Source organism: Castor canadensis, chromosome 9 (assembly GCF_047511655.1).
Source record: "Castor canadensis chromosome 9, mCasCan1.hap1v2, whole genome shotgun sequence".
Classification (NCBI taxonomy): Eukaryota; Metazoa; Chordata; class Mammalia; order Rodentia; family Castoridae; genus Castor; species Castor canadensis.
The window spans coordinates 151881164-151903383 of NC_133394.1; the positions used below are offsets into that span (position 1 = coordinate 151881164).

The 22220-nt window shown below is 50.7% G+C and overlaps 1 protein-coding gene across 5 annotated transcripts in view; it reads right to left on the reverse strand.

Annotated features, from left to right (window-relative positions):
* Positions 1-665: 665 nt before the first annotated feature.
* Positions 666-22220, reverse strand: part of Afap1 (actin filament associated protein 1) — a 134656-nt gene continuing 113101 nt past the window's right edge. The window contains exons 12-19 of one of the 5 annotated variants that reach the window (XR_012435881.1): positions 18610-18727; positions 14910-15164; positions 12791-12905; positions 9385-9549; positions 7678-7868; positions 6658-6822; positions 4913-5084; positions 1674-1810 (exon numbers count right to left, since the gene is read on the reverse strand). Coding sequence is in view for 4 of the 5 variants with exons in the window: in XM_074042679.1 (XP_073898780.1) it covers positions 1544-1810; positions 6658-6822; positions 7678-7868; positions 9385-9549; positions 12791-12905; positions 14910-15164; positions 18610-18727 (1276 nt within the window). In the remaining variant the exon portion in view is untranslated. Of the gene's footprint in view, positions 5085-6657; positions 6823-7677; positions 7869-9384; positions 9550-12790; positions 12906-14909; positions 15165-18609; positions 18728-22220 lie in introns of all 5 variants that reach the window. The other 4 variants (XM_074042679.1, XM_074042680.1, XM_074042681.1 and 1 more) reach the window with 4 other exon arrangements.

The window sequence follows — 22220 nt, forward strand, 5'->3', positions numbered from 1 at the left end:
ACTAGTGCTGGGTTTATGCCTGTCTTGCCTAGCTGGCTTCCCATAGCAGGTGTCCTGTCAGGTTTTCTCCTTCAAGCACCTGGCAGATTGGGGCATCTGGCTGGTGTGAAACACGTTGAATTGAATATTCAGAACTGTGGATTGAAAACCAACCGTGGGGTCAGGCACGATGGCTCATGCCTGTAATCCTAGCTACTGGGGAAGCAGAGATCAGGAGGATTGGGATTGGAGGTCAGCCTGGGCAAAAGTTTGTGAGACCTCCGCCCTGCTCCCCACCAAATCTCAAAGCTGGGTGCGTCATCTCAGGCCAGCCTAGGAAAAAGTGAGACCCCACCCCAAAAATAACAAAAGAAAAAGGGCTGGAGGTATGGTTCAAGTGGTGGAACATCTGCCCAGCGAGGGTGAGGCTCTGAGTTCAAGCCCCGGTACCACCAAAAACAAAACAGCCCCTCCCACCCAAAAACCCCCCAACTGTGGGTTGCTCCATGCAAGAGGGCTCTCACTCCCATAAACAAAGCACTTCCTCCCTACCTTCTCCTTTCACCTGTGACCTCTGACCCCCCCACCCCCGTCCTATGGCCTCTACTCCACTGGATGTGAGGACTAGAGGCCACTGGGAAACCTCCCACTCTGCACCACAAGCCATGGTCAGGAAGACACCGAGGTCTGGTCCATGAAGCAGTTTTATTAACTCACAACGGTCACGCCAAAGGGCGCCAGTCAGGGTTGCTCCATGTAAAATGGTGGAAAACCCTATCAGCAAAGCAGACACTTGGGCTGAGGAGATACAGAACTGGGCCATGGGTGGAAAACTGACCTTTTCATTGCAATCTCTTCATAAAAGGGTTTTCTTTAGGAATTAAATACACTGAGAAACACAGTCAAAATATATTTACAGTCATTTCAAATGGGCACTACCAACATTTAATAGAAAAAAATCTTTCCTGTTTCACTGTCTGCTTCTTTCAAAGAGAATTTTAAATATGACTTTAGTTTTTAAAAAATACAATAAGGAAATAATTACATTCTTAATATGAAAACATTTTACAACTTATAGCCATGGTCAATTAGTTCTGAGAATCTGTAATGTAAAAGCTGATGTTAAAATGTAAAATGAGTATCTCCTTCCTCATTAGAAAGTCAGTTAAAAAGATGACCTTATGAAAAACTTTGGTCCCTACAAATTATATCCTGAAGGTCCCATTTTCAAATGTCTCCCGTGCAGCCACTGAAGACACCTGACGGTGCTTGTGTGCTGCGAGGCAGGTCTGGGAGCTGGGCAAAGGCGGCGTGGGGCAGCGATTCCCGAGGATGGTGGCTGCTTTCCCTTCCTCCGAGACTTGGGGCCTGATGTGGGCTGAACACCACAGAACTTCCACGGCCTTCTTGCACTGAGCTGTGTGCACATGGCATGGGCCTCTCATTTCTTTTTAATTTCAGTTTAATTCACAGTATGAACTCAGCCTACCATGGGGTTAAGAAGATAGAGATAAACAGGACCCAAACATTATTACCTCTTTAAAATTAAGTCATGAATTTACAATTACTGTTTCCATTTAAAAATTATTTTAGAAAAGAGAAAAAAAGAAGGCAATAGTTTATCATCCCAACAGTGCCATGACCTTATGACCTGGGGACATCTGTCTGCTGGTGGGTGAGGGAGGAGCTTGGGTGATGGCAGGTGCTGGCTGCAGATGAGGTTGGTCCTTCTCTCTGAGTGGGAAGGCTGCTGGCTGCCCCTCACTGCTGCCCACCTCAGGCAGGAGCTGCTGCCTTGGGTGACCACTGCCTGAACGTAGGAAGGTGGGGACTGTGGGAAAAAGGGAGATGTGACCATAAGCACTCGAGCTCTGCCCACAGCTTCACACACAGCCCTCACCTTGACGATGTCCTTGATAATGGTGGTGGCCATGAGGACAACAACATGGCTGAGGCTCCTCCTCAGGTGGCCTCAGGTCTAGGATGTACACTTTTGAAAACAGACTTTTAAGCCAAAGACAACTTTGGGACAAGGGTTATGGAGAAGGTGGGTGCCTGGGCTGGGTAGCACAAACACATATGCAAGCAGGGGCTGAGAGGTTCACACATATGGCTGGGGCGTGGTCTCTGTGGGTCCCAAAGGAAGGGTTCTGGAAGATTCCATGTGGCAGGCCCACACCCTCTGGATGGGCCATTCTTGAATCTGGAACAACCTGGCTGACCTGCACTGGTCACCCTGCAGAGCACTGGTGCATGAGGCTGAGTAACAATGAGGGCTCACACCTGTGCCCAAGTCAGGGACCAAAGCAAACCCTCAGACCAGCATAGCTGTTTCTATGCAAGGGGCTGGTTAGTGAAGTAAAAGCATAAAACAGAAAAAATGCAGGTGATTTTAAACATTGATGATGGCCAGAGCAAGCCCCAAGGGAGGGCACTACAGCCTCAGAGTCACAGAGATGGTGGGGTGGCTGCCCTCCTGTCTATCAGTCTGCCACCATGTGGCTAGTGCTCTGTGAGCACCACCACCTATTAAAGGATGGGCAGCACTTCAAGTCCACTCACAGCAGGGCTGGCTGACCCTGGCTTCTGTACAACGTAGCACAGTGGGGCTCCAGCTGCCCAGAAGCCAGGGTCAGGCATGGCATACTTTGGGGGGGGGTCATAAAAAGAGATCCTGTCAAAATTGTGACAAGATGTCTTGTATGTGCCCAGTATGTACAGATATAAATTAAAACTATATTTATTGAACATATACAAATAAATAACTTACTTTGAAGCAAATGCTTTAAACTAACTTTCTGATCAAATCTAAAAATGTCAAGGGGAACATAAGACACGACAGGAAGCCTGTGTCGGAAGCCTGGCCTTCCATGGGTCCATTTCGGCTGGCTGTCCTTCAAGACTCATGGCTATAAGAGTGAATTATGAACCTGGGTTTTTAACCACAAATGTGTATTCCAGGAGCCTGCAGACCAGGGTCCAAATCCTGGCTCTGGTACCACTGAGCAGTGTCCTTGGTCAGACACACACCCAAAGGCTCAGGGTCTCTACTTGCAAAATGCAGGTGGTGGCAGCAATGCCCAAGTCCTTGGTAGGCACAATGTCCCATCTACCAGATTATGGATGTCCATCTATGCTGGCCAGGACCAAGACCTCAGGCTGGGCACTTTCTCCCTGTCTCAGTAACAAGCAAAGCCTGGCACAAAGTCTCTTGGGAAAGCAGACTGCTGACCAAAGCCCTGATTTGAGAACTCCATTTAACCTGAAGGCATAAGAATCTATGGTAGGTCATTTCTATCCTCAATGACCTGTAAAGAGTCATTCCCTTTACAAAAAACTGGTTTCATATGACAGGAAGTGGTCACAGCTTCCCATGAGGACCGGAAGGGCTCTTCCAGGTTACCTGTGAGGACCGCTAATGCGTGTGGAGGCTGGCTGCCTCCCTTCTGGCCCTCTCTGTGACTGTGATAAATGCTGGTGTACAGCACCTCCACCTGACCCTGTGGAGGATGTGCTGGAGTGGGAATGGCAGTGGACAGCCCATGGACCTGGGGCTCCTGGCAGATGGCTTTGAAAGCATCTCAGATTCCAGGAGAAACCAGCTAAGCACCTTCCAATTCCTGTACGAATTTTCCTACATACTGGGGCGACTTTCCTGGTCTGTAAGTGACATCAGAGACAGCTCCTGCAGAGTCGGAAGGTACGACGATAACAAACTGACCCTAAACATGAAGGGTTTGGATGGTATGGCTGCTCAGGACAGGCCTGAGGGTGCTCCTGGAGAGAACATGGACAGACTATTTCCTGCTTCCTCTCTGAGGTGAAAAGATCACTTGTGATTGTGGATAAAAGGCTTGCCTCTCCCACAGCATTACTAGGATCTACACTTTGGGAAGAGGGAGCCCATGGCCACGTGTGGAGACTCCCAAGACTGACTTCCTCTCCTTGGTGCCTGCACCTCCCCGTGGTGGAGTTCTGGAAGGCTCCTGCTGGAGACTAGGAAGCCAGTGTGGTTCTCAACCCATGGGCCGAGGCTACCCTGACTCATGAGCTTTTCCTGTGTGTGTTGAGCATCTGAAGTCCCCGAGAAATACTGTGAATAAGGCAAGCAGGGGGACCGAGGAAGAGGCCTGCCTGGTCCTCACACTGCTGATTCGTGGCTTACCTCACAGCTGCAGGAGCAGGGAGGGCTCTCAAAGGCCCATCTCTGATTCTAAGGGGTTGCAGGTCTGTGGCTGAACACCATTCAAATCTGTATCTTTTTCAGAGGAGCTCGGCCCTCTAGCCAGCAACCGTCCCATGAACAGACACTGTGCCAGCCTTAGTCTGAGGCTGCCTGTGCCCCTGGAACGGTGGAAAGGGCACACATATGCCAAGTGCTAAAACACTGTTGCCTTTCCAAAGCAGCATAGGTAATTAATAAGAGAGGACACAGGGTCTCTGAACACTGCCTAGATCTAAATGCAGCACACAATAAAAAGATAGTTTTTAAAAACAGGTTAAAAAGAATGGCAGCTTTTCATGTCCTGTGACAAAAGCATTTGTCAGAGAAAAAAAAAAAAAAAAAACCTTAAAAGGTCAGGAATGCTGGAGGACAGAGACAAGAGGCCGGCACAGGGGATGCAGGCATGTTGTCCACATGGCCCCAGCTCTGGGCAGAAGGGCTGGAACATGGGGAGGCATGGCTGCAGTGGGCTGCAGGCTGCTCCTGTCCAACCTGTGGTCCATCCCCTGTGCAGGTGGGAATCGGGCTGAGACTGGTCAGAGCTGTGTAAGTGGTCAGAGAGAGGTGACTTCTCCATCTGCCACAGGCTTCTTCTATGACCGCTTATCACCTCTTTTCGCTTCTGCTTTCTAACAAATAAAGTTGGACACCAAAGTCTTACAAGTCATCGTTTCTGAAGGGCACCATTATACAGCAGAAAGAACATACACCAGCTGGGCGGAGGTGTGGGTAGCAGAAGGCAGTCGCCAACCTCTGAAGCCAGGCTTGGTGCTGTGGGGAGTCGCCGTCACACGAGGGAGACTGGGTGGCGGTGCGCAGTCTCTACCTGAAGCTGGGGCAGCCTGGCCTCCCTCTATGTCCCGTTCTTCAGTTCCCACTCCTGGAGTAAAGGAGAGCGGTGTCAACCCACGTGCAGGACACCGGCTGGCACAGCTGTGCTATGATCCCTTGAGCTTTTGGACCAAGAGCCTTTTGCTCACCTTTGGGCAACAGTAAGGAGATTCCTCAAAAAATGGAACATAGCCAGGCACCAGTGGCTCACTCTTGTAACCCTAGCTACTCAGGAGGCAGAGATCAGGAGGATCATGGTTAGAGGCCAGCCTGGGCAAATAGTTTTCGAGACCCTGTCTCAAAAAAATACCCAACCAAAAAAGGGCCAGTGGAGTGGCTCAAGTGGTGGAGCTCCCACCTAGTAAGCATGAAGCCCTGAGTTTAAATCCCAGTACTGTGTGTCCTGTCCCGTCCCCCCCCCCCACCAAAGAACAGAAAGATCCTGTAGTCTAGGGTTTCCACTTCTGGGTCTAAACCCACCCCAAAGGCAGAAACAACCAAGTGTCCACAGGTGGATGAATGGGTAGATAAACTGTGGCAACCCCCACAATGGGGTTATCAGCCTCTACAGGGGAAGAAATCTGGGTACCTCCAAGGCATGGATGGGCCTGAGGACACAGGTAGGGAAGGGAGCCCTGTCAGAGGCTGGTGTCTTAGCTTCCAGTCGAGTTCTTGGGTAAAGAAACAAGTGAGCAGCTCAATTCCAAACCCATCTGCAAAACACGCCCTTCCCCACAGGAGCTGCTACACACCAAGAGCCTGAGGACTCTAAAACATGCAAGGACGATGATATGAGAGACAGCCCACCTCCTCCCCACCCCTCAACAGGCCTCAGGAAATATGCCTGCCACAATGGCAGACACGCTGAGAGGCTGTGGCAGGTACAAGAAACAGGACTCCCCCAAGGACATGCCAAGGAGTGCAGCCATAGCTACATGCCTACTCCGGTTCTGCACAGGGCCTGCCCTGCAAAGGTTGGCACCAGCACAGGAGTGACTGCACTGAGCCCTGAGGGAGCACAGGGAGGCCATGTGGCCTCCTCAGCCCTCGAAACGGATGGACTCCATCTGGCTCACATTGTGCTTCCACCTACTCCAGCCATACCTACTGTGGCTGGAGCTGCTTGCTCTGATAAGCTGTACACACTTCTGAGATTTTCAGGTGCAGCACTGAAGGTTATTGTTGGCTACTTCCTCAGAGGATGGGGACATCACAGTGGGATAGGGAGTTCCCTGGGTGCCCCTTAGACCCTAGCCTGGGGAAGGGGGTGGGGGGTGGCTGGGAGGCCTGGAGAAGTGCCTTCCTGGGCTTTCTTTTTGAAGAATCACAGCATTTAAGTGCCAGAAAGGATCTCAGGGTCATGTGGCCCAATCGCTACTCCCCTAGTGAGGGCATAAGTCCAGGGAAGATGGGAGTCCCCCACTTCTGAGATAAACCCTGGGGTCTGAGGGTCAGTCTTTCCTGCCTTTACATCCCAGTTCCTAAAGGAGGGTTTCACATGGTTTGAGAACTTGGTAAAAGTTCGTTCAATGGCCTCTGGCAGGAAGTGACCACATGGCAAAGAAGGCAGGCTAGCCTCAGAGCCCGAGAGCCCCTGGTGCCCATGGGATAGCAGGATTCACCTTGGCCTTCCTCAGCACGTGCCCACGGCATGGGGAGCTGCCCGCAGCCGGCTGGCTCTTCTTCAGGAGAGCTGCGCTGTTCACTGGCAGGGGGCCCTCGGCGTCACTTGTGTCACAGCTGGATATGGGCGAGTTCTCCAGAGTCCGATGCCGGAACCCGGGAGACTGTTCGTGAGAGAGACAGCACCTATGTGAGGAATACTTTCTGCAGAGTTTTACTTTCCAGCTGGAAAATGGCTTGCTTCTATTTTATTTTTTATTCTGTGGTGCTGGAGATCAAACCCAGGACCATGAGCACTAAGCTACATCTCCCCCCGAAAATGGCTTGCTCTAGAGAATAAATGGATTTTGGAAATGGGAAAAGCTAAGAACAAGCACCAGGACCACCACAGCCAGTGGCAGTCCACAGAACACCATTAGGCCCCCGTTTACAGGCAGGAAGGCCAAGGCTTGGGGGTGGCTCAACTTGTGGCTGGGCATGCGGAGGAGGGAGTCCCCTCCAGTCACACGGCCTGCCTCTGGCCTGTCCACCTGCAGCACCTCCTAACTTTGGAAGACCTTCCCCTCAGCCAGCTTCTCCTGAGATGCCCAGGCAGCAGAAGTGGCTGGGGCTTGGGTCAGCATCAGCTCAGGATCCAGTCTCACACAAACCATGGGCCAGTCACTCCAGGATCCCGTATCAAGATGTACCCCATTACACTTTCTGCCTAGTAAGTGACCCTTATTTACTTACTTACTTGGTTCAAAGGATCCAAGAGACTTAGGCTGCCCATCATTGGGTAATGCAACAGGGAAAGAGCAACTTGGTGTTTCTACCATCTCATAAAAATTTGAGGGAAGGGGTGAGGAAATTCAGTGTCAGGGACTCAGGACATAGCTGGCAAACATGCCTGACGTTAGCACATGGCTGGGGCTGAGCTGTGCATACTGCCGCACCCACAGTGAGTGAGCTATGTTTGAGGCCATCCAAGCACTTTCCCTTGGCACCCTTCTGCTGACCTCTGGCAGTAGGACACTCACCTGTGGACTCGATGTCCCTGACTTTGGCTCAATGGCCAGCCCCAAAGTGACGCCACCGGCCAGGGCTTTCTTCAGGCTCTCCTTGACGTCAGTTAGCTCCAGCTCCAGGCTGACCCGCTCCGCCTCCCTCTGCTTACATTCCTCCTCCAGCTTCCTAAGCTTGTCCTCCAGGGCCACTTGTGTCTTCCTGCCTGAAAGCCAGGGACACATGTCTGCAATGCCAAGTCAGAGGAGGGCCGATCTCTGCCACATGCTAGGCTCAGGTCCCTGACACAGGCCCTGACCGCAGAGCTTCAGCTGAGGAATCCAAGTTCTTCTCTAACAGCTGCCTTTACTGTGAAAGCAGGACCAGGAGGCAGACCTGACCCCATAGGCCTGCAGTGCTCCTGATTGTGGGTCTCGGTGCACTCGCTAAAGAAACTGGGACTTGAACATTGTGGCACCTGAAGGTGCTGCTGCCTGGGAAATCTGAACACAGTGATTTCCGATTTCTCACTCTTCTACCAGCCACTCTTGAGCCATTTTCTGTGCCACTGTGGTGAAGCAGCACACCTTGCCCCTCTGCAGGACAGGGCACATGGTTCAGGGTATATTGGCCTTGTTTATTTTACTTAAGACGTGTTGCAGTGACCTAGGATGGCAGATGTGGTAGGCAAACTCATGCACAGGGGTCCCAGCCAGTGCTGTTCAGTACCTGAGATGCACTGAGGCTCAAAGCTCTGGAGCCTTTCTTGTGCCTTACTGCTCACTGTCCTGCAGACGTGAAACAGGCTTAGGGGAAGCTCCTCCTGTCTCCTCACACTCCATGCTGCCTCCAGATCTCAGACTGAGCTCTCCATCCTCCCCTCCCCCCGCAGACTGATGCTGGATATGGCACCCCACCTCTCTCTATAGGTCATCCTGCACTATTCTCTCATTCTCTATCTCCACCCCAACAAAAAAAGCACTCCCTCCACAGCAACCATCCAGGCAGTTAAGAGTGCCCTAGGCTCTGGCTAACTGCATGGTGTGCATGTGCACTGGCCCAGCCTGGGTAGGGCAGAAGCCCCACGTCCTCCCCGTTCTCTGCACTGACCTTGTCCTCTCCTAAATCTGGAGAGGTGGTCTTGCCCTGGTGAAAGCATAGCCAGAAACAGAGGAGGCAGCAAGCCAAGAGCGTTGCATACCCAGCAAGAATACACAAGCCTGGGCCCATGGAACGGTGTGGCCAACTGCCTCACTGCCCCATCCCCACCTGACTGCTGGGCCTTACTCTCTGCCCTCTTTGGGGCCCAGTGACAGGGCCTCTTCCCCAGCACCTCCAAGACTCAAATGTGGCCTTGCTCTCTCAAGGCCCTCCCCACTCCAGGAGTGGAGAGCTGCTTCTACCTGCAGGGACTGTGGAAACCACGTGCCCCTGTGGGCAACCCTCCGACAGAAACACTGACTGAGACCGGGATCTGACAAACACCCCTTGGGACCTGGATCTGCTGAGACCTGTGCATATCAGGCAGGGTCCTGGGCTCTGTCTAAGGCCACACCACCCAAGCATGTTGGTGCCTGCCCTGAGCCCCCGGCAGTGCCCGCTCCCAAGGGGGCAGTGTGTGACAACACACTTTGCAAAAACAACAGCCTCAGTGGTGACAGTTCTTGTGGACAGAGCAGAATGAAATCTAGAACCTTAACAGACATGGCTCAGCACACTGGTCAGCGCCAAATGCTCCCTACCAGCATTCACTTCAATGGCGGCCCTAAGGTCTTTCCTCTCCTTCCGGAGCTGCGCCAGCCTGTTCCTCAGGGCCTCCTTTCTCTTCAGCAGCTCCTCTTCTTTGGTCTGTAACCGCTTGGCATCCGCCTCTACCCGGTTCTTGCCGTATTTGTACTGGTCAGCATCTGGACAGAGAACACAGGGAGTGAGCTCAATCTGCAGAGGATGGGTACGACCCAGAGACTGCGGCTCGGTGCTCCACGGCAGCAGCAGCCGTGGAGCTGGCTGCTGCGCTGGGTCAGCCAGGGAAAGCCCGGGGTTGTTGAGAACCAGGGAGAAGAACGGCTGGATCAAGTGCTTTGGAACTCTGAATCACACATTTACAGATGAATCTCAGGTGTTGGAGAATGCCGAGAGCCTTCCCTTTGAGGCACACACTTAGGTAGAGGACCGCTCTGTCATCTGGAAAGGCAGACCTTGGTACTGTCAAAACCAGTTGCTAGAATATGTGCTCTTCTCTGTTTTTCAACCACTTCCCTCATCTCTGGTGCGGTTTCTTACAGGAACCCTTGTTTGTCCTGACAGCAGCAGTCTTGTCTACCCTGACCTGAGATCAGCCCCTGGCTTGGAGCAAGCCCACAGGAAGAACTTGGCAAGTGAGTGAAAGGATGGAGGAGTAAATGAAGAGGCAGCCCAGCGAGAGCCTAGAGCCCCACATTCTGGGTGGGAAGCTTGGAGCAACCTAACCCTGAACAAACTGTGTCTCAGTTTCCTTGTCTGTGAAATGGGGATAATAAGAGCAGGTAATCCAGAGGGCTATTGTGAGGATTCAATTGATATTACAACAACCTCCAAAATGAGCCTTACATAAACATTTGTTAAATAAAATGAATGAATGAATCAACAAAGAGGAAATCCGCTTTGGGTAAAACTTAGAGCCTGGCTGACATTGCACACGGTTCACACGGTGTTGACACCCTGACCCCACACTCTCTCGCTCTTATATGGGCCTCTCAGTAACAGCTACTCAGAAGAAGACTCTAGGAAAATGTACCAAGAAGATGGAGATTGCAAAGCAACTCTGGTGACCCCAAGACTTCTGTCACCTCCACTTGCTTCTCACAATGCATCACCCACACTGACAGTTCCAGGGCAGCTGGATCCCCCTCCACTTCTATCACTGCTCAGGCACAGGCCTGGCTGCTCACAGGCTAGACTTGCTTCAGGGTAGAAGTCGTGGAGGGTGGCCTGATGGCAAGTGACAAAGACCTGTGGTTCTGACAAGCATCCACTTCTTGCCTCAGCTTCTCCTTCTACAAAGCAGACGGGGTGAGTGATCAAAAACTACTACCTTGTGAGTGATCAAAAACTACATCTACATCTATACAGCAATGTCTGTCTACATGACACAGTGCCTGGTGCAGTGTATGCTCACCGGCAGCTCCTGTCACGATCAGTGATGATTAACTCCTTGGAGCACTGTCTACTTGGCCCATAGAAGCCAAGTATAAAACCTGCTAAGTGCTGGGCCTGCCAGGTCTTGCAATGCAAACCACCCTGAGTTCAATGAGACACTGTGCTCACAGAGACGTGTGCACAGCTACCACCCCAGGTCACCAGAAAGAAACTCACAGTGGATGTTGCCAGGGTGTGCAGCCTGAGGCTAACCATCCAGTCATGTGGAATACAGGCTGGCTGCTGCTCTGGCCAAGGCCAGGTCATACGGTGCTGGCAGGACACATTTCACTCAAATGTCCACACCAAGATGTCCCCAACAAACCTATCAATTTCCCTAGCTTTTGGTCCCCACGCAACCTACAGTGCAACCAGCTAAATTCAGCAAAAACACAGGATACAATTATATTTTTTCTTTTGTCACCATTAGATGTCACCAAAGTTAATAAAAGTGCCCTACAGAAGGTCTCATAAAATACAGGGATAAATCATCTAGGAAATAAATCGGCAGAAATGGTAAGTGGAAGGACATCTCGGGACTTAGCTCCCGCTCAGCAAGGCTCTTCAGGCTCCCGATCCCTCCCCACCATGCTTCCCCAGTCATCACCTCAACACAGCAAATGCAATGCAGGCAGTGCACAGGGAGTGGGACTACCAGGGACTGGCAAACACATTAACGCAGGAAATTGTTCTCAAGGCCGGAGGATGAGGGGGGGCGTGTTTCAATCCCTAGCTCCCAACCTGCCCACTTGACCACTTGAAATGGAGGCTCGAGAGGGGCAGAGACGATAAGCTGAGGTCACAGATGTGTAGGTTCCCTTAGGGCACAAGCAGCCAGTGCTGCTGTGCAGCTCCGAGTCTTACTGCACTCTGTGCCCTGGGAGCTCTGATCTAAATCACAGGGGAGTGGAGTGTCAGTGGGCTGCAGCCTTTCTCTCTTGCACCTGGCAGGAGGTTACAGGTAGGGGTGGCTAACCTCATCTTTGTCTGCCAGCTACACAGCTCCAGACTTGGGAAGTTTAGCTCTGAATCCCAGCAGACAGTGCATTAATCACATGAAGCTCCCAAGAGGCTGAGACTAAGGGTGGTGGGGCTCAGGCCCCCAGGGCCCTGCAGCCTGCACACTTGGGGAAGGCCTGCACCCTGAATGAATAAATGCCATCCAGCTGGAGGAAGGCTGGAAATGTGACATGATGAGGACTGGAGAAAACACAAATCCAGGCATAGCTGCCTGCCCCAGGGCTGTGCAACTAGAGGAAGAGGGTGCCAAGCTTGGGTGGCACCTCTCCCACTGCCTCATGGCTTCTCAGCCACCTGCTTCGGTGGCTCTGTGGTCTGAAAGCACAGTCCCCACTCTTAACATTACTTGCCTATTGCAAAACCTCAGGAGGTCCTCCAGCACTTGGGGTTCTTTCCTCATCTGCGCAGTGGGGCGGATGACACCTACCCTGCCTGATAACAGGACTCTGGGAGACCAACAGGGTGATGGAAAGAACAGCTTGCTGTTGCCTGGATTGGATCCCCAAGGCCTGTGTTTCCTCCTGTGCCCTGGAGTTTCTCTAAGCTTTGAGCACACAGCTACCTCCGCCCTTCCCACTAGCCACGCCAACCACAGCAACATCTGCCTTTAGAGTTTATACAACCTCACAGCATATCAGGGACACAACTGAGGTATTCTGACCCAAAATAGAGGACTCTTGTGACTGTACTTGCAAGCACTCATAGTTAATTAAACACACAGTGTCAATGCCATATTGACAGCTGTGACACATTGATGCTGTGTCTACTTTCCAGTTAGCAGTCCCAGGATATGAGTTAGAATCCATCGACGTTCTACCACCAGTGTGGGAGGGAGGAAAACGATGCAACTGCCCTAGACCCCAGCCTAGCATTTGCAGTGGGAGTGGCTTGAATAGCCACAGCTCTGCACATGGCACCAGAACCGGAATGCCAGGGGTCAGGGAAACTCACTTGATGCTGTCCGCTTCATGCCGGCCACAGAGTCTGCCTTTTTTTGCTGACTGCTTGGAGCCTTCCCTTTTCCAGGAACCCCATTAGATGTCACTGGGGGCTTTTTGCCCTTGAACTGTTGAAACAAACATAGGAAATTAAAAACAAACCAACAGAACCTCTTCTTTTTTTTCTGGCAGCAATTTCTTTAAGTAGAACCTAGCACAGCCCAAGGGGAGGATGAGGGTGAAGGAAACACACTTGGTTTGCAGGTGCTGCACTGCTCCTAGGGTGGCTGAAAGTTCTAGCACCGAGTTCAGGGCACTGAGGCCCAGGAGGTCTGCAGCAGCAGGGCTGTGGGAGCCATGTACCATGTAGTTCTATAGCAGCAGTACAGTGGCCATCTGTGGTATTCAGCTGCGATCACAGAACTATGAGCTGTGTCTAGAGATGAACTGCTCTTATCTGGTGGAGTGCTTAGGGGAGGAGGAGGCCCTGCAGGCAGATCTCTGCTTCAGGGCTTCTGAGTGCTATCCTAATGGGATAAACACCTAGCTGCTGGCTCACTGATGGGTAGAAAGGGATGTGAAATGTGTAATATATGAACAGTATGAATAACATAGAAAGTAAATCCTAACCAACTATAGGTTTAAAATAAATAGTACCCCTGCTTCAATTGCTGTAAGTCGACAGAGTCTGTATTTGACTCAGCCACCTTGGCTGCGCGAGGTGGTTGGCTTGAGGTGGAGCGAAGCCCTGCATGGCCTTGCTTTCCCACCGTTCACTTCTTCTGTTGTGGGCCTGGCTCAGGGAGGTGAGAGACCAAGTTTCAGACTTGGCTGCCATTTAGGAGACAATGAGCAAGCCACTCAAACTTTCCAAGCCTCTGTTTGTTCATTTAAAAATGGACATACCTCACTGGGCCTCTAAAAGGGCAAGTGACACCTTACAGCCATCCACACGGGAGGCATGCATGCATGTTCAGTGAATGCAAGGCCTCACCACTGAACAGGCTCCACTGACAGGATCACAAGAGGATGGGGAACCCGTGCACCATGGTTGAACTTACACCGTGCTTCCCACTGGAAACAGGGCAGTAGCGGAGCTCATGTCAATCAAGTAATTCCCACCAGCCTGGGGACAATCCAGATGTACGAGATGGCATGTTTGGTCACGCTTTTACCAAAGGGACTGTTAATGCCAGCAAAAAGACAGATAAATATGTTGCTAGATCCATGTTCATTTAGTAAATGAAACATAAATTGACCAGGTTTTTGGTACGGGTCCTAATGAAAATAGCAGAGCCCAGTGGTGCTGGCACCCTGCTGCACAGCGGACCTACCAGGCCCCTTGGGCTCCTGGACCCAATTCTGTGTGACTGCTATCGATGTTAAAAATAAACACGTAAGACTTTCCTGTGTGGTTCTGATGACACCAGCCTCTCTAAGGTGGCTCTACCTGAAATTCTAGGACCTTACCTGGTGGTCATTATTTTCTTAAGATGACACACAGAACGGAGAGAAAAGCTGGGTACTCCTCAGGGAGGAGCTCAGACCTCCCGGCAAAGTGAAAGAAATTCTTAGGTTAAAAATTCATGAAAACACATAGAGTTTGCTCTGACATGCTGTTGCGTGCTGCAAATGCAGAGGGAGGAAGGGCAACAGTTCCACCTCAGGGCTGTTCATCAGCAGCCACCAGAGCCTTCTGATCACTTCACCCTTGCCCCAGGAGACCCAGCCCTCAGCGGGGCTGGCCATGGTTTCAGCCATCTCCCCAGTGGGGGAGCCCTGCTCCTTTGCAAGTAAGGGAGCACAGTAAAAAGCTGCAGTTGAACAATCTTCTGAAAAGTTTGGTTGCCCCATTCTTTTCAATATTTTTGCCTGTAGTTGACATCACTTACAAAATTCACTGGGGAATTTTCCAAGAGTGAAAGAGAGCTAGATGTAAGCCAAGAAGCATGAGGCATAGGTCCACGGAACTGGTCAGGAATACCTTGCAGCCACACCACCAACTCTATTCTAGTTGGGGAAAACCTTAAGCTTTGCCCTTGGTGTGCTTGAGTGGTGAGCACACCGCCCCCAGATGCCTGCTGGTCAGGGTGACTTCAGGGGAAGGCTGGGAGTACATGCATGATGTGTACCTGGGAGTGCGGCCCGAGAGATGCCCTCCCCACGGAAGAGGTGTTAGTGACAGATGGGGAGCAGGCAGCAGGGGACTTGTAGTGGTTAGAGGACAGCCTGTCAGAGGACAGCCGAGAAGCCTTTCTGTCAGCAGGAGAGGAGCGAGCAAAGATTTTCGGAGATGGTAAGTTATCGTAGAGGCCGGCGTTATCATAGAACGCCTCTTCTCCCAGGCCTCGGCTCCCGTAGCCAGGAAAGCCATCTTCTGGGTCCCACTGCAACACACATAGCTTTGTTGTTAGTGACCCGACATGGGAAAGAGAGATTTCAAGCACAGCGAGATATTAGCAGCACTCCAACATACTGTGTACAGGGACCACCCAGTTGTTGTCAATAAAATACTCTTGCACACATACGCATGCACACACACTGTGTGCACATACCCACAACCCACACACATAAGGGGACTGGTTGAGAAGAACCTCTTCACTTTTTCCTCAAATCCTTCCAATGGATTATGAAGTTTTGGGTTTATTCTGCTTTTCAAAGCAGAAAAGGAAATACTGGTTTCACAGTTCCTGCTTTGAGAACTGGAGTTTGGAAGTCCTCTGAGGCAGGACTTGGAGGTGACAGGAAGTGATGAAGGGGCTCTGTGGGGAGGATAGTGAGATCCCAATAAAGCGTCTTTTCCTTCTCAGCCTGTGCTAAGGCTGAGGGCCTCACACACACTGGCTCACTGATCTCAGAGTCAGCTCTGGAGTCTTGGAGACAGAGGCAGAGGCAGGTCACCACTGAGAGACAGAGCTGGGCAGAGCCACACCCATGGCTGCATGCTAGGCTTCTGCAGAGCCTCAGGCTCTCCAAGGGGACAAGGGCTCAAGCTGAGACCACCCCGGGTTTCTCCCTGCCCACCCTCGGGGCCAATGGCTTCAGGTCCATGTACCACACTTCAGTGTGTGAAGAAAGAGCCATAACCAAAACAGCCTGATAAAGAATGAAACCAAGAAGCTTCGCGCTCAGTGGAGACAATGGCACTGTTGTGGAAAACTCAAACAGAGGACTAGAGTGGCTGCAAGTCACTTCATGGCACAAAGGAATTCCCATACTGTCCTTTAAAGTATAAATGAAACCCATTACTATTACCCACTGCCAGGTCCTTTTAAGTTTGAAAGGTCCTCATAAATTGCCTTGCATTAAAAAAGGCAGTATTAATTCATATATTCTACTCATTTTACTCAGTTTTTACATTCTTCTGCAGAGTTCCTTTCTGCCAGACTATAATTACAGCCTTTTGTTATAAAAATAGGAAAAGTTGAAAATTCCATAGTGAGAGTGTTTTTATTCCTTTGCAGTTACTTCAGTGTGTCTATTTTTGTGAAGCAGGGACTTACGTACAATCTAAAATTAATGCAGATAAACTCGGATTTGAACACTTCATAATGATAACCTAGTATATATTCATCCAGTGTTACAAAGTGGTCCAGACTGGACAAACATTTTCCTAAAATACCAAGGGTTGAGTCACACAGAAAACTTAGGAAACAGTGACAGAAACTCTATAGAAATTTCTAGATTAAATGTGAATGCAAGCAGACTCCAGCCTGGCCGAAGCATCAGAGCACAATGAATGACGACCTTCTGAGGGTGCAACACTGCTAACACATCAAGTATTGGGTCACCAAGTAGGAACTTTATGAGACCTACAAATGCAACCCTCCCAAAAGGAGATGGCCCCATAATAGAGGCCAGTATATGTCATTGAGGGGCCTGGCAGAGGACAGCCTTAGTAGCAAACAGGCCCGCAGATCCACACATCTCAAAAGCCCCTAACGCAGCATAGCAGTGAGCATACAGGGACAGTTATTGAGCACCAGGCCCTTTAAGGACAGATTCTTGTTTCCAAGCAGGTAACAAGTGTATTCACCAGGTAGATGGGAGCAGGTAAGAATCGTGTGACTATGATGAGTGTGTGGGGGAGCACTTCTGAGCACAGGGTATGCAGAAGGCCTTGCTAGGAATGTCTGAAGGTACAGCATGTGTTCTATTACCCCCAAGAGCAGAAGGCTGCTAAGACCAAAGGCTCAAAGGAATGGAGTCACCCTCAAGATGTGTCTGGATGCTGAGGCCCAGACCAATACTGCTGAGAGATGCTGCAATCTACACAGGCACAGGAGCCCAGCCTGAGTGCAGCATGGGGGCTGCACTAAGAGCCCTGCCCTTCTGTGCTTGTCACTTGTATCCTGAAGCAGGAGCAGGTCTGTCCACAGGGCTAGGGCAAAGGGCACTAGGAGCTCTTTCAATGTCAGAGACCAAGACAGGGGACAGGGCAAAAAAAGAGCCTGGAGGAACCCAGTAGGGTGGGGCTCTACTGTGTGGGCTGTACAGCTAGGGGAGTCCTGTGGCTCTGCTCACACCTCAAGACCTCACCCAAGGGAGGCTAGGCCCACCACCAGCCTCCATCACCCCTTCCACCCCCAGGTCTGCTTACCCCACTAGACTAAAGGTCTTGGAAGACAAAGACGACATCTGATTCTCTTCTTTCTCAACTCCTAGAACTTAGCCTGCTCACTAGGAAACACTTAGAAAATAGGGCCGGAAGAGAGGAAAAAAGCAAGGTAGTAAGGAGGCAAGGCAAGGCAGAGGTGTACACAGTAAGCACAAAGCTGCCATGTGGAGTCAAGTGAGACCCATGTGCAGACTCCACCTGTGGAACCCAGGGCAGGCCCAGTGGGCATGCGGAGTGTCTGATGGTAGAAGGGCTGTTTGGGGACAGCCAGGAGGACCCAGGCACATGGCCCACCAGATCTCTGTGCTGACTACAGGCCTCAATCTGGACTCGTGCCTTACTTTCAGTCCATGACTCAAGCTGTGGGTCCTCCCCTCCCTAGTGACACAGCTCCTGCTCCTGCCATGGCAGCTGTGTATTTCATAATGACAGGACGTGACTGGTGGCATCCAGCAGAATGTTGGGAGAAAGAATGGAGAAGCAGAGCAGTAAGAACAGAGTCTAAAATACCTGGTAAGGTTAAAACTCTATACCTGCCTTTGAAAAGTAGCTTAGCTTAGATGCCAACTGTATATCCACCTAGTATGGGGGTCAAATGCACAAAGGTTTCGGCTTGCTCTGTCCACAAGTGTAACTCTGCAGGCTTTGCCTTTGAAGGCTCAGGAGCTGGGCTTGGTGCCTGGGCAGAGAGGATACTCGGTCTCCTGCTGTTATTAAGACAAAGACCCAGCAAAGCACATGCTTACTGATGACTTCTGCTAATTAGACTAACCATAAAATGCTAGAACAAATCAAGGCCAGACAGATGCTGGAGACTAGCTTGATTAACACTGCTGCACAGTGTCCCCACCATTCATGCCCAGTCACGCCGACAGCTCTGAGCTGGGGTCGGGCCCAATCACTCCATGTCTGCCATGGGAGGCAGCCGTCTGCAATAGTGTCGCTGCTCAATGACAGTGTCACCCCTAGCTGATAGCCATTCAGCAAATCAGGAAATAACTTAGGCTGTGCTGTGTCTGATTTATTCAGTCAGTATCTCAAAGTGTGCTCAAATGTATGGTTAATGACATAAAAGGACAAACTGTCTACAGGCGTCAAATGAGCAAAGTCAGTGAGGAGAGAGCGGATAGTATGATCCCCATCTGGATGGAAACCAGGGCACTCAGGACAGAATTTTGACAACCTTGCCTTCTGATCTGGAAGGGCACACTCACCGAGCCATTGATGCAAGGGACGTCATCATAGTGCAGTGCAGTCCCGCTGGGGTGGGCATAGCCGTTGGAGGTGCTCCCTAGGTACGGGCTGGTGGACACTGAGCGCCTGTTCATGAAGCTGAGAGAGAGGAGACAGTCAGGATGCGCCTGATGGCTCTTCCTTCGATTCTTCAGTGAGTCCGATTCTTTGGTGAGCTCAGACTTTAGCTCAAGGCTATGTCAGAGGCTCAGGGGCAGAGGAAGCCCACATGGGCCCAGGCAGACATGGGTGCTGCTTAGAGGGACAGAGGCAGACTCCTTTCCCACTGGGAAGATAGGCCCACCTTGCAGAGCTGCTAAGACTGGTGACATGGTATGTGGGAATGTGGGAATGCCAGGTAGCACCTGCATAGTAACAACTATGTCCATTGTCATCAGTCTGTAACAGGGCCACCCTGCTCACAGTTGGAACTATAAACACAGCTATACTGGATGCAGCCACAGGGATCTGCTCACATTAACTCCCACAGGCAGAGGCCTGCAAAGCCACTTAGAAAGTTCTATCTTTTGAGATTTGTTCAACAGTGTTAACTGAGTTCTGGGCCTCAGGCAGCATCACAGCCCAGCCCAGCACTTTTACCTGGTCCCTGACCTGCTGAGAGCCCAACAGTGCCACGCCACCCTGCAGGAGTGTGACTGTGATATGTCAAAACACATGTTTGGGCCTTCTTCCCCATTCCTGCCCAAAGCCAAACCTTGAAATGCCCTAAGAGATAAGAGAACGTGACAAGACTACCTTTGTCGTCATAATGAACACTTCATTATACCCAAGGCTGCTGGGAAACATGAAGACTGGGGACTGGGGCCAAGGCCATGTGATCAGAGGCTCTAACTTCCAGCCCCATAAACCCCATAAGGACAGGGTGGAGTGCATCTGGCTGAGGTACTGGGGGCGATGCCCCCAGGAAGGCACAGCAGTTCCACGCCATCCTGTAGATCACCATCTGCACATCCATACTGTAGCTCTGAATCGGTCCTTTCCTAGCAGGCCAGTGACCCAGCAGGTGAGCTTTCCTAGGTTCTAATAAACGACTGAAACCGAAGTGGGGTCATGGAAACCTTAGACTAACAGTGGCCTATCACAAGCACAGGGGACAACCTGCATTCGTGGATGAAGTGTGCGTTGTTTTAGAGATAGAGCCCTCGACCTGTAGGGTGTGACTCGGTGTCCTAGTGAGCAGCATCAGAATCAAGCTGTGTTACAGAACCCCAGCTGGAGTCCACGGAGAACTGATCTCTGCCTGGTGTGGGAGGAACCCACAGTTGGTGGCCAGAAGTGGAGATGGAGAACTGGGGATGCACGGAGAGGACAAGGTACCTCCTGCCCCTCTGCCCCCAACCAGAATGCCAGGTCAGGCCTATTACGTATTTTCTTGTTCCTCATCTATTTCTCCATGCTAGAGGAGAGTGCAGCCAGTGTGGGTTTGGCCCCACTCCACCTCCAGGCAACAGGGCAACATCTGCACATGCCTGGTGCTTGTGGGGACCTGCAGAATGAGGATGCCGAGCTGCCTCTTGAAAGCTGTGCTTGCTCCAGCTCCAGGGGAGCCCAGGAGCCAAGGAGGAAAGAGCCAGATCATCGCATCTGCTCCTAACTGGAGACACTGACAGAGCCTGGAGGTCTTTTTTTTTAAGGATCATTTCCCCTCATCCCAGTTTTATTTCTTCCTAGGATCTTACATTTCTATGGACACTAGATGAATAAAGAAGAAAATAAGCAAAAAAGTGAGGGAGATACAGGGTAAAGTGAAAACTGCCTCTCTACCTGGCTACCCACAAGTTCTGAGTGAGGAGCGGGCAGGGGAAAGCAGCCTCCAGCATAGCCTGATGTTCATCTGCAGCTTCTGCCTCGCAAGGTGCGTTGCTGCCCTCTGCTGGAGGAAGGCAGCATACACACTCTTCTATGTACTTGAATTTAGAAGACTGCTTCCTTTGCTTATAAAAAGCTAGATACAATTGCTTTATACTTAAAATACATAAAAGTAAATGCAGTAAAATAAAACGCATAGGAAAAGATACCAGAGGAAAGACACTGCCAAACCCAGATATGTAGGAGATCTGCAATGACATAAAGTTGGTTCTCTAAAGTAAACGTCTCATTTGACCATTTGGGGTAAGGCTCACCCTCTGTGAGTGAGACTCAGTAAACAGTGCAATGACAGGAAGCCCAACTCTGTGGCATGCCTTTGTCTTCCTCCGCCTTGCTGTGAGGCCATCTCATACTTGGTTTGCAGCCTCAGTTTCTGGCAGTACTTACACTAAGGCACAGAGGTTATGATGAAGCAGGGGCAGTCGATGGTCAGAACAGAAGCCCCAGTGTTGCACTTCTGCTTCTGGAAATAGAGACACCCTCAGATGGCTCCGGTTGTCCCCTGGCAGGACTAGGGGAGCAAGACTGAAGAGATCATTGGCACACAGAATGTCCAGGGTGCCCAGAGACCTTCTGCACTGGCCAGTCTGCCCCCAAAAGTATCAGATAGGGACCCAGGCCAGTGCAAAGGACAACCCCTGGCCCACAGGAGCCTCTTGGCATCAGTGCAGCACTCTTTCCGTGGTATGAGCATCGGCCAAACATGAACTTGGAAACGAAGTCAAGCTGGAAGCACCAGAGCATCACAGGAAGTACTTAAAGTACTCTGCAGGGACCCAGATGGAGGGGGAGACTCAGAGGACCCTGCTTCCTGCTGCATCCCTCCCCTCGGTCATACAAACCATGTCCCTGCTGGGTCTGCAGCGGGTGTGACCTGGTAAGGCCCAAGAGGAAACGCCACAGTGTTTTCCTTCTGCTATTCAATCCATGAGATTTAGTTAGAAACAGGTTCATGGGGCGTGTTCAACTGTTTGCCATCATTGGCAGTGCTAAACACAGCACTGCTCCTGGAAGAATCCACACAACGTTGACTGCTGTTGTTCTCCTGTCCTCTCTCCATCAGACATAATCTCTGGTAACCCCCCTATCGTCCTTGAGAAGACTCATTACCTGGCTGCCAGGTTATAAAAAGCAAAAAACTTTAATTTAATCCTATGATACTTACCACACTAGCAAACTCCAATATTTTGAATGCTGTTTGCTTATTAAATCTCTTCTCTGTTAAGTTTTATGGGAATGTTTAGTTAGAAAACTAAAATAAACTTTATGGCTAACTGACATTTCCTAAAAAGATTTTAATGAGGTAGAAAGTTTCTTACCTACATCTTTTAAATGAACTTTTTTATAATTTGGTTTGCATTAAAAAAAGTGTGTTCCCACATTTGGTTTAAATTAATATTCTATTCATTTATAAAGTAAACGTCAAGCTGCGTTCTAGAAGAAATACTTATTCGGGGTTTCTCTTAAATGTAGTTCTGTTTGTCCTCATGCATGGACGCACTGATGGGAGATCCACTGTGACTCCCCCACGTTTTGCTGATTAATGACAATAACAGAGCAGTAGGTACATCCACCCTGGTTTCCACAGCACAGGATGATGATTAGAACAAGCAGTGCTTTTGTGGCCTCTGGCCCTGCTGGGCATTGTGGGGTGCCCAGGGCTTACACTAACTCACGCCAAAGTCAGCTTCATTTTTGAGAA